The following is a 12,162-nucleotide window of genomic DNA, read 5'->3' on the forward strand; positions in this document are numbered from 1 at the left end:
CACTTTCAAAAGTGCAGCACTACGTCAAGACCCCACTGCATTAACTCCGAGCTTCTGGCGGGGGATTTGAATCCACAACTTCCTTGGACGCAGCACCTATCTGTGATAGTGAGAACAGCTACATTATTGCTGCCTGTGGGAGCCTCTCAAATTGAATACTTCCCTCTTTTACAATACGGTTTAAAGAGCATGTACAACAATGACTCTGCAACTGACCCCTCTTAAATTTCTGGAGGGACAAACAGGCTGCCATACCTTTCTCTTGAGATGGGAAACTGCAAGGAAGTCCCTTAAAAGAGGTCGGGCAAACTAGGATAGTCCAGTTTGGACCATCTAATGAAAGTGCAGTTCATCACCAAGACTAACACAGAGGAACTGCGTATCCTTGAGTTATTGCACAGACCAGTCACCTGTTGCAACTACCCAGAGGAAGAGGCGCTGGAGACTGATAACATTCAAAGTGTAAAAGAGGACAAGTCGTACAAATAATAAAAATGTAAACAATAATTCTGAGAACGGGAGCTGCAGAATCCCCGAAACCGAGTCCGCAGGCTGTGAAGTCTGAAATGAAGAAAGCCAGTCCAGGGGCCCGATGGTTGTCAGGCAACAACTGCTCCTGAACCTGGTGGCTTAGGATCCAAGACTCCTGCATTTCCTGCCCGATGGTAATAACGAGAAGAGAGGGAGACGGGTCAAACATAGGCAGATGGGATGGGCTCAGGTGAGGGACCTTGGCTAGCACGCCATAGTGGGACTGCACACCCCTTTGTTTCCCACTCGTGGGCATCGACACTTTAATCCTGCTTGAAGACAGACCCTCTCTTGCGGTGATGCCCAACCTTTGTCCACTTCAAGGTGCTGTGCCTGCATTCCTGAGTCAAGTTTGCTGAATCCTTTGGGAGATTGTAAAATCGCTAGTTCGCTTACGGTTCAAATGTATGATTCTTAAAGAGAAATTACAGGCTGTGGTTTGCATCAATGCAACACTCACAACACGCTGGAGGAACTCAGCAGGTCGGGCAACATCTGCGGAAACGATGAGTCAACGTTTCAGGCCGGAACCCTTCGTCAGGACCGAAACGTCGACTCATCGTTTCTACGGATGCTGCCCGACCTGCTGAGTTCCTCCAGCGTGTTGTGAGTGTTGCTTTGACCCCAGCATCTGCAGATTATTTTGTGTTTACAGATTGCATCAATCATAGTTCTGAAGAAGTATACTTGGTAGTTTTGTGAACTGCCTGCAAAATGTTGCTGTATATCACCAGTGCCATCTTGGATCTGATATATTCCGGCAGCAACTCCATATTCCTGGATTCACTTTAAGTCCAAAGGACTATCTATTTTAACTAATCCCACCACTCAGTCTTCATACTCCCCAGGGATACAGAATTCAGAAGGTTCTGACTGAGAAACACATACAAAAGTGCTGGAGGAACTCAGCAAGCCAGGCAGTATCTGTGGTCGATGTTTCGGCAGGACCATAGAGGCTGCCTGACTTGTTGAGTTCCTCTAGCATTTTCTGTGTGTTGATCCAGATTCCCAAAATCTATTATGTGTTGGAGAAAGAAATGTTTTCCTCATTTCAGTCAGGGAATCATTTTTCCTACGTCTGATCCTACTGAACACTTTAATCATTTTGCAAGTTTAGGCGTGACCTTATTCTTTTAAATACCAGAGAATACAGAAAGTGGTACATCTCTGGAACTTGTCTACTGAAATTCTGATGCACACCCTCTAGAACAAGTACATTCTTGGGGTCAAACCTGTGCACAATACTCCAGGAATGGTAAACACAAAATAGTCTGCAGATGCTGTTGTCAAAGCAACACTCACAATGCGCTGGAGGAACTCAGCAGGTCAGTCAGCATCAGTTGAAAAGATTAGTCGACGTTTCGGGCCGAAACCCTTAGTCAGGACTGAAGGAAGAACTTTGGGGAGGGTCTGAAGAATGCTGGTAGTTGAAAAAAAACAGTAATTTGAAAGACAAAGGGGTGGGGGAGAGGAAGCAGGGAGGTGATTGGCAGGAGAACAATGTGCAGTAGTAGAAGGAGGCGGAACTATGAGGGAGGTGATGTGAAATAGGGATAGGGGAAGGGAGGGGGAGGGAATTACCGGAAGTTGAAGAATTCTATGTTCATACCAAGGGGCTGGAGACTACCTAGACGGTATACGAGGTGTTGTTCCTCCAACCTGAATTTAGCCTCATCATGGCAGTAGAGGAGGCCATGTATGGATATATCTGAACGGGAATGGGAAGCAGAGTTGAAGTGGGTGGCTACCGGGAGATCCTGTCTGATGTGGCGGACGGAGTGGAGGTGATCGACGAAGCGGTCCCCCAATCTGTGTCAGGTTTCACCGATGTAGAGGAGGCCGCACCGGGAGCACCGGATGCAATAGATGACCCCAACAGACTCACAAGTGAAGTGTTGCCTCACCTGGAAGGACTGTTTGGGGCCCTGAATGGTGGCAAGAGAGGAGGTGTAGGGACAGGTGTAGCACTTACGCTTACACCGGGAATGGTCCTACCCAAGTTTCTATGGAATTGCAAGTAGTCTTGTTTACCCCTGTAAACAAATCCTCTTAGAATGACATTAAAAGTATCATTTACCTGTCTGATGACCTGCTGCATATGAATTTTACCCATCATTTTCTTTCGGTGAACAACTTCAAGCTCCTGGTGTCAATATCTCTGAAGATCTATTGTGAGCCCAACATAGTAATGCAATTATAAAGAAGGCATGCAGCGTCTATACTTCATTAGGAGTTCAATCACTCAGTCTCATTCAACGGCAGCAAGATAAGGAGCTGATTATTGAGTTCAGGAGGAGAAATCCGGAGGTCCATGACTCAGTGTTCGTCAGGGGATCAGAGGTGGAGAGGGTCAGCAACTTTAAATTTCTCAGTTATCTTTTCAGAGGATCTGTCCTGGGTCCAGTACATATGTGTCATTAAAAAGAAAACACAACAGTGTCTCTTCTTCCATAGAGGTTTGTGAAGATTCAGCATGTTCAGAGGTTCATTTATTGTCAAAGTATACAATTCTGAAGTTCTTCTTCTCTGGGTAGCCATGAAACCAAGAAAGAAACAAAAGGCAGCACAATCGTCGTCCCCCAAATCCCCCCTCTCCGCACAAAATAGTGAACAAAACTGGACCAGGCACATCAACCCCGCTGTACAAAAAACAAGAGAAAGACTGGGCGAAAAACACAGAATACGAAAAAAAACTATAAGATTGTAAAAAGTCACAGTCCAAGTCCCCATCCAAAACATAGGAAACCTGGGCAACATTCTCCTGGCACAGCAGCAGGTTCTCCCCTCTCTGGCAGTGTAGCAGAGCACTTCCCAGTGATTAAAATCAATGCTCACCTACAGCATTCGCCTCGATGTTTCAATCTCCCTCATCACATTAATTGGCAAACAATGGAAGCATTAATCGGCGAAATAGAGTTGAAGATCAGCTCACGCCCTGTCCTACAGCCTACCTGCCAGGAAGTTCGAACACGCTGCCTCTGCTGCCTGGAATTCTCTCAGAGACTGAAGCACCTAAATGATCTCCAAACCTCTGCATTTACCTTGATGCTTCAACTTCCCTCGTCATCTAAAACTTTGACACACTTACAGAGATGTACGGTGGAGAGTATATTGATTGGCTGCATCATGGCCTGGTATGGAAACACCAATGCTCCCTGTATGGAAAAGCATACAAAAAGTAGTGGATGCAGCCCAGTATACTGCAGGTAAAGCTTTCCCCACCAAGGAGCATCTGTTAGTCTTGCGAGACCATGGATCTGCGCCTGGAAAGTCTTCACTCTCCAGGGCACAGGCCTGGGCAAGGTTGTATGGAAGACCAGCAGTTGCCCATGCTGCAAGTCTCCCCTCTCCACGACACCAATGTTATCCAAGGGAAGGGCATTAGGACCCATACAGCTTGGCACCAGTGTCGTCGCAGAGCAATGTGTGATTAGGTGCCTTGCTCAAGGACACAACACGTTCCCTTGGCTTGGGCTCGAACTCACGACCTTCGGATCGCTAGTCCAATGCCTTAACCACATGGCCACGTGCCCACTAGACGAAGGAGCACTGTCGGAGGAAAGCAGCATCCATCATCAAGGACATCTGCCATCAATGTCATGCTCTCTTCTCGCTGCTGCCATCAAGAAGGACAAACAGGAACCTCAGGACCCGCACCACCAGGTTCAGGAACAGTAGTTACTCCTCAACCATCAGGCTCCTGAACCAGCGTGGATAACTTCACTCAACACAACTCTGAACCGATTCCATGATCTGCAGGCTCATTTTCAAGGACTGTACAACTCACGTTCTCAGTATTATTCTTTTCACCGCAGAAGTTGTCTTCACTTACACTTTGGTTGACTGACAGTGTTTATTGAGGGAATAACCTCTCAACTTCACTCATCCCAACACTGAACTGTTCCCACAACCTATGGACTTACTCTCAAGGACTCTTCATCTCACGTTCTCAATATATATGGTTGGTTAGTTAGTATTTGTACAGTTTGTTGCCTTTTGCACATTGGTTGTTTGTCTGTCTTGTGATGTGCAGTTTTTCATTGATTTCCATTGTATTTTGTATTTACTGTGGATACCCACAAGAAAATGAATCTCAGGGTTGTATATGGTGATATATATGTAGTTTGATAATAAATTTACTTTGAACTTTGAATTTAGTTGAATTTGAGTTTGAGGAGATTGGACATGTCACCAAAGACTCTCGCAAATTTCCACCGGCATATATCTTGCCTTTCTTTGACAATTTCTCGTTCCTCCTTTGGATTCCAAAAGGCTCCAAAATCACACTTGTATGGTCATGCATTTTGGTAGAAGGAATAAAGATGTAGACTATTTTCTAAGTGGGGAGAAAATTTTAAGAATCGGAGGTACAAAGTTCTCATGCGAGATTCCCTAACAGTTAACTTGCAGGTTGAGTTGGTGGTCAGCAAGGCAAATATATCGTTAGCATTCATTCCGAAAGGACTAGAATACAAGAGCAAGGATGTAATGCTGAGACTTTATAAGGCATTGGTCAGACCACACTTGCAGATTTGTGAGCAGTTTTGGGCCTCTTATCCAAGAAAAGATGAGCTGGCATTGGAGAGGATCCAGAGGAGGTCCGCCAGAATAATTCCAGGAATGCAAGGGTTTACATGAGGAATATTTGATGCCTCTGAGCCTGTACTTGCTGGAGTTTAGAAGAATGAGGGGGGAATCTCATTGAAATCTATCAGACAACGAAAGGCCTAGATAGAGTGGATGTGGAGAGGATGTTTCCTATAATGGGGGAGTCTAAGACCAGAGGGGACAACCTCAGAATAGACAGATGTCCACTTAGAACAAGATGAATTTCTTTAGCCAGAGGGCAGTGAATCTGTGGAATTCATTGCCACAGATGCTTGTGGAGGCCAAGTCATTGAGTATATTTAAAACGGAGGTTGATAGTTTGTTGATTAGTCAGGGCATCAAAAGTTATGGTGATAAGCAGGACAATGGGATTGAGAGGGAAAATCTCTCAGTTCCACGTTGGAATGGAGGAGCATACCATTGGGCCAAATGGCCTACTTCAGCTCCTATGTCTTATGGTACTCATTGAGCTCCTTCACTCTATAGGCAGGATTCCCAGTGGCCACTCATTTTAATTTCACTTCCTATTCCCATTTCAACATGTTGGTCCGAGACCTCCTCAACTTCCACAATGAAGCCACTCTGAGGTTGGAAGAGCATCATCTCATATTCCATCAAGGTACCCTCCAACCTGATAGAATGAACATTGATTTCCAGTGATTTCTCACATTCCCTCCCTTCCCTCTTTTTCATTTTGTCATTCTGACTCCCTTCTTTTCTCCTCACCTGCCCATCACCTCCCTCTGGTGCTCCTCCTCCTTCCCTTTATCCTATGGTCTACTCTCTTCTCCTATGAGATTTTTTTTTCTCCTGGTCTTTACCTCTTCCACCTATCCCCACCAAGCTTCTTATTTTGTCACCTCTCCCCACCTTCCCCCTCACCCGTTTTCACTTATCACTTGTCAACTTGTACTCCTTCCCCTCCTCCCACCTTCCTATTCAGACCTCTTTGTCCTTTCTTTCTAGTCCTGATGAAGATCTCGGCCTGAAATGTTGGCTGTTTATTCCTCTCCATGTACGCTGAAGACCTGCTGAGTTCCCCCAGCATTTTGTGTGTGTCGCTCTGGATTTCCAGCATGTGCTGAATCTCTTGTGCTCCCAGTAACATCTGCTTGTTCAGCATCATACTTTGCAATTATAATCAACTGCAGACAACTCTTGTTACATAGCTTCACATTTATTTTGGGATTCTAGTCAATGGTTTTGTTTTGAACTACATTGGTTTCACATTCAGAGTAAAATTCCATCATGATATGATCACTCTTCTCCGCAGGCCCCTTGACAACAAAATCCCCCATGCAGCTGAGACCTCTGTGGTGCTACCTGCCTGCTTTTAACCGTACTACTCTGAGGAACTATAATTCTTTACGGTATCTGAAAAGTAATATCGTTTTGAGAGTGCAATTTGCTTAGAGACACCATTAGTTCTTCATTCTGTCTGCGGTTATCTATGTGCTTGCTCAACCTTAAAGTTGTGGTGTGACCTGACACCCTTGTGCTGCGGAAAAGTTAGACTATGAAGTGCTGAGCGGTAACCATGGACAAAGTTGTGCAATTAGGTTCCATGTGTGATAAATAGATCATTAACAAGCATCCTTTACTGGAACACAATGTAGTAACTATGTGCCACCAGAACAGTAACCAGATAGAAAGTGGAACACAGGAAGCTGGTTCCAATGGAGTTCCAATCAGTAACCAGTCTCCACCGTAGCAATCCATTCAGTTAACTGACACATAGCATCGATGGGGAAGAAATGTGAACTAAGTGACTTTGACAGTAGAATGATTGATGGTGCCAGACAGGGTGGGTTGAGTATCTCAGAAACTGCTGACCTCCTTGGTTTTTCATGCACACCAGCTTCTAGAGTCTAGACCATAAGACCAGGAGCAGAATTAGGCAATTTGGCCCATCAAGTCTGATCTGCCATTTCATCATGGCTGATCCACTCTTCCTCTCTCAGCCCCAATCTCCTGCCTCCTCCTTGTATCCTTTCATGCTCTGACCAATCAGGAATCTATCAACCTCTGCCTTAAATATACACAAAGAATTGGCCTCCACAGATTCACTACTCTGGCTAAAGAAATTCCTCCTCATCTCCATTCTAAAGAGACACCCCTCTGTTCTGAGGCTGCGTCCTCTGGTCTTAAACTCCCTTACTATAGGAAACATCCTCTCCATATCCACTATCACGGCCTTTCACCATTCGGTAAGTTTCAATGACGTCACCCTTCATTCTTCTGAATTCCAGTGAATAGTGGCCCAGATTCATCAAATGCTCCTCATCTGACAAGCCATTCAATCCCTGAATCATTTTCATAAAGTTCCTTTGAACCCTCCCCAATGTCAGCACGTCCTTTCTTAGATAAGGGGCCCAAAACTGCTCACAATACTCCAAATGAGGCCTCAGCAGTGCTTTGTAAAGCCTCAACATTACATCCTCCATTTCATATTCTGAACCTCTCAAAATGAATACTAACATCGTATTTACTTTCCTCACCACCAACTCAACCAAATTAATCTTTAGAGAATCCTGCACAGAAACTTCCAAGTCCCTTCACACTTCAGATATTTGACTTTTCTCTGCATTTGTAAAATAATCTATGCATTTATTTATTCTACCAAAGTACATGACTGTACACTTCCTGATACTGTATTCCATCTGCTGCTTTTTTTGCTCTTTCTCCTAATCTGTCTACATTCTTCTGTAGCTTCTCTACTTCCTCAAAACTACCTACTCCTCCACCTATCTTCGTATCGTCTTCAAATTTAGCCACAAATCCATCAATTCTGTCATCCAAATCATTGACATATAATGTAAAAAGTCGGTCCCAACACAGACCCTATGGAACACCAGTGGTCACTGGCAGCCAACTCAGAAAAAGCTCTCTTTATTCTCACTCTTTGCCTCCTACCAATCAGACAATGCTTTATCCATAGTAGTATACTTCCGGTTATACTATGGACTCTTAACCTGGCAAGCAGCCTCGTGTGTAGCAATTTGTCAAATGCCCTTGAAAATCCAAGTAAACAACGTTCACTGATTCTCCTTTGTCTTGTTTGCTATTTCTTTAAAAAATTCCAACAGATTTGTCATGCAAGATTTTCCCTTAAGGAAACCATGCTGACTACAGGCTATTTTATCATATGCCTCTAAGTACCCCACACCACATGCTTTGCAATCAACTCCACCATCACTAACTGGCCTATTATTTCCTTTCTTCTGCCTTCCTCCCTTCGTGAAGTGACATTTGCAATTTTCCATTCCTCTGGAACCATTCCAGAATCAATTGAAAAATCATTGATAAGGCCTCCACGATTTTTTCAGCCACCACTTTCAGAAACCCAGGGTATATACCATCTGGCCCAGGTGACATACCTTCAACCCTTTCCATTTCCCAAGAACCTTATCCTTAGAAATAGCAACTTCACAGAAAGGTTCACAGAGAATGGTGCGAGAAATTTAAAAAAAATCCAGTGAGTGACGGTTCTGTGGATAAAAACTTCTTTCTGACAGAGGTCAGAGGAGAATGGCTAGAATGGTTCAAGTTGATATGCGTTACAACAGTGGTGTGCAGAAGAGCATCTCAGAACACACACCACATCAAACCTTGAAGTGGATCATCTAGATCACATTTCTTCCTCATTCTGATGTTTGGTCTGAACAACAACTGAACCTCTTGACCGTGTCTGCATGCTTTAATGCTTTGATTTGCTGCCACATAATTGTCTGATTAGATATTTGCATTAATGAACAGTGTACAGGTGAACGTACGAAAGTTGCCACTGGGTATAAGTGCTGGTTGTAGGTTCACCTACATCCTATGACTGAACTATCATGTCCAGAAAATTCCTACACAATGTTCTCATTCCGAATGGTCATTCTAAAAGCTGCATTAGAAAATCTTTTCCTGAAGTTGTCACCAGCCAGAAAGTACAGGATGGGGTCCATGCAGCTATTGAGACTGGCAAGACCCCTGGTCACTTGGTACATGGCATACACCATTTTATTCCACGCACACGTGTCTTTCCTTTGGTAATAAAGTCTGGACTGAAGGTTTAGATTCTTCATCACGTGGAAGGGCAGGTAGGAGATGGCAAAGACCAGCAACACAATGATGACCAAACGCACGGACCTGCTCCGGGAGGGAGAATGCATCTTGTTACGTATCAGCGCCTTCACTGTGAAACCATAACAGACCAGGATGGTGGCGAAGGGGACACAGAATCCAAAGATGGTGGTACTCGTAGTGTAGATGAAGTATATGTGAAGGAGTTCCTCTGACGTCGTGTCATAACAAATGGTACGATTAGCATCTTGTTGTGGCGTGGAATTGGTGCGCAGGTGTGTTCTAGAGAAGTAGAGTATTGGGGAGATGCCTGCCATCACGACAATCCACACACACACACAAACAATGGTGGACAACCTCTTGTTCAGCTTGCCCAGTGACTTTATGGGATGGACAACCCCGGTGTATCTATGGACACTGATGCAGGTGAGGAACAAGATGCCACTGTACAAGTTGACGTGGAATATAAACCGCTGCAGCTTGCACAGGACCTCACCAAAGATCCAGTCACTTGCCTTGAGATAGTAAAAGGTCAGAATGGGCAGGGAGAAGATGTAGAAGAGATCGGCCAGGACGAGGTTGAACATGTAGATGGTGATGCTGCTCCAAGGTCGCATGTGGAATATGAACATCCAGAGGGCAACACTGTTGCCGATGAGGCCGGTGACAAAGACGATGATGTAAATGATGGGCAGGTAGTATGTCTCAAAGTCCTTGTCAACTTTGCAGATCTCATCTCCCTGCTCAGGCCATTCTTGTAAGAACATCTGCAACAGCAAAGAAAGATTTACACTTAGCAGCCACTTTATTAACTACACCTGTACACCTGCTCATTAATGCAAATATCTAATTAGCCAAACATGTGGCAGCAACTCAATGCATAAAACCATGCATACACGGTCAAGAGGTTCAGTTGTTGTTCAAACCGAACATCAGACTGGGGAGGTAATGTGATCTAACTGAATTTGACTCCGGAATGATTATTGATGCCAGATATGGTGGTTTGAATATCTCAGAAACTGCTTAACTCCTGAGATTTTCACACAGAACAGTCTCAAATTTGCAGTACATTCCACCCAATTACCATTCTCTGTGTAATAAAAATCTATCTCCAAAATTCCCCCACCCACCCCATCATTTCCTCCAATGTTGGAAATAATGGCTATTTCTGCCCTGAGAAGAAGTTGCTGGTTGTCCATTTGGCCAATGCCTCTTTTCATCTTGTACACCTCTATCAGTCACCTCTCATCTTGGCTTCAAAGAGAAAAGCTGTAGCTCGTTCAACCTTTCCTCATAAGGTGTGCTTCATATTATTATTGCCAGGTGTACTGAGAGAGTTAAAATCTCTCTGGTTTGATGTTTAATATTCTGTAGTTTTTGCTCACATTTTTGCCGTTTCCAGGATTTGGTCTTTCTTTTTTGTGCATTGGGGGTTTGATGTTTTTCTTTGAATGGGCTCCATGGTTTTCTTTGTTTTGTGGCTGTCTGTGGGAAGACAAATCTCAGGGTTGTATACTACATACACACTTTCATAATAAATGCACTTTGAATCTTGGGAAAACTTTGTTTTGCATGCTGTCCATACAGATCATCTCATCACCTCAGTACATTGAGGTAGTACAAGGGAAAACAACAGAATGCAGAATAAAGTGCTGCGGCTAAAGAGAAAGTGAACAAGGCCATAACGAGGTAGATTGTGAGGTCAAGAATCCATCTTATCAAGCCAGGAAGCTGCTCATATATACAGAAGCGTACTGGAAAAGAGTCAGTAATATTATAAAGACTCCCACCCACCCTGCTCATGGACTGTCTGTCCTACTTCCATCAGGAAGGAATCTATATAACCTCCACACCAGGAGCACCAGGCTCAAAAACATTTACATTCCCCAAGCAGTAAGGCTGACGAAAACTCTCACCTACTAATCCACCCCTCCAGAACCCCAACCATCACTATTTTATCATTTCCTGTTAGAGCTGCTTCATGTACATGCACTCCTGTACCTAGCTTCATTTTATGGACATATAATCAACCTATGTATAGAAGCTATCTTATGTTTTTTTTTATTATTGTGTTATTTCTGTGTGCTGCATCGGATCTGGAGTAACAATTATTTCATTCTCCTTTACAACTATGTATTGGAAATAACATTAAACAGTCTTGAATCTTGAATCTGTAATAATCTTATAAAAGTGCATAGACTTGAGCCTGGTGGTATGTGCTTTTGGATGGTTTCTTTGATTCTGTCATCTGATTTACTCTGAGAAGTATAAACAATGTTTATGGAGGGGAGACTATTTTCCATGATGTACCGAGCTGTGTCCTCAACTCTGCAGTATTTTGCGGACATGGACAGAGTAGCTGCCATACAAATCCATGATGTGTCCAGATAAAATATTTTCTGGGCTGCATCTATAAAAATTGGTGAGAGACAAAAAGGACATTGCTGAATGTCCATAGCCTCCTGATGAAGTAGATGTGTTGGTGTGGTTTCTTTGCCAAGATGTCCATGTGGCTATTGATAATGTTCACTTGGGAACTGGAAGTTCTCAAGTCTTAGAACCGCCAATGTAAACAGAAGCATACGCAAGGCATTACCCTCCTCTCCCACCAACGCCAACCCCACCCCCTTCCTGAATTGAATGACCAACTCTTTTGTTTCGTTGACATTGAAGGAAAGGTTGCTGTCATGACATTATGTCATTAGGGCTTCCATTTCCTTCCTGTACTCCAAATTATCGCCATTTGAGATCCATTGTTCTATATTCAAATGTCTACATGAAAGTTCTACCACAACACTTCAATCCTCTTTGTTTTCAAATACACTTACAATTCTAGCACTTTGCTTAACCGATTTTACCATGACATCAATTTGAATTGAAACAAACAGAGAGTAGTGGACATATCATGGGCACCTGTTTTCCTACGATCTGCAGGAAAGTGCTGCCTCAAGAAGG

At 43.8% G+C, this 12,162-nt stretch overlaps 1 protein-coding gene across 1 annotated transcript in view; it reads right to left on the reverse strand.

Annotated features, from left to right (window-relative positions):
* Positions 1–6,315: 6,315 nt before the first annotated feature.
* Positions 6,316–12,162, reverse strand: part of LOC134344722 (P2Y purinoceptor 1-like) — a 39,062-nt gene continuing 33,215 nt past the window's right edge. Inside the window, exon 2 of the mRNA XM_063044805.1 lies at positions 6,316–9,974. Within this exon, the coding sequence (XP_062900875.1) occupies positions 8,991–9,974 (984 nt within the window). The 3' untranslated portion in view covers positions 6,316–8,990. The remainder of the gene's footprint in view (positions 9,975–12,162) is intronic.

Source organism: Mobula hypostoma, chromosome 4 (assembly GCF_963921235.1).
Source record: "Mobula hypostoma chromosome 4, sMobHyp1.1, whole genome shotgun sequence".
Classification (NCBI taxonomy): domain Eukaryota; kingdom Metazoa; phylum Chordata; class Chondrichthyes; order Myliobatiformes; family Myliobatidae; genus Mobula; species Mobula hypostoma.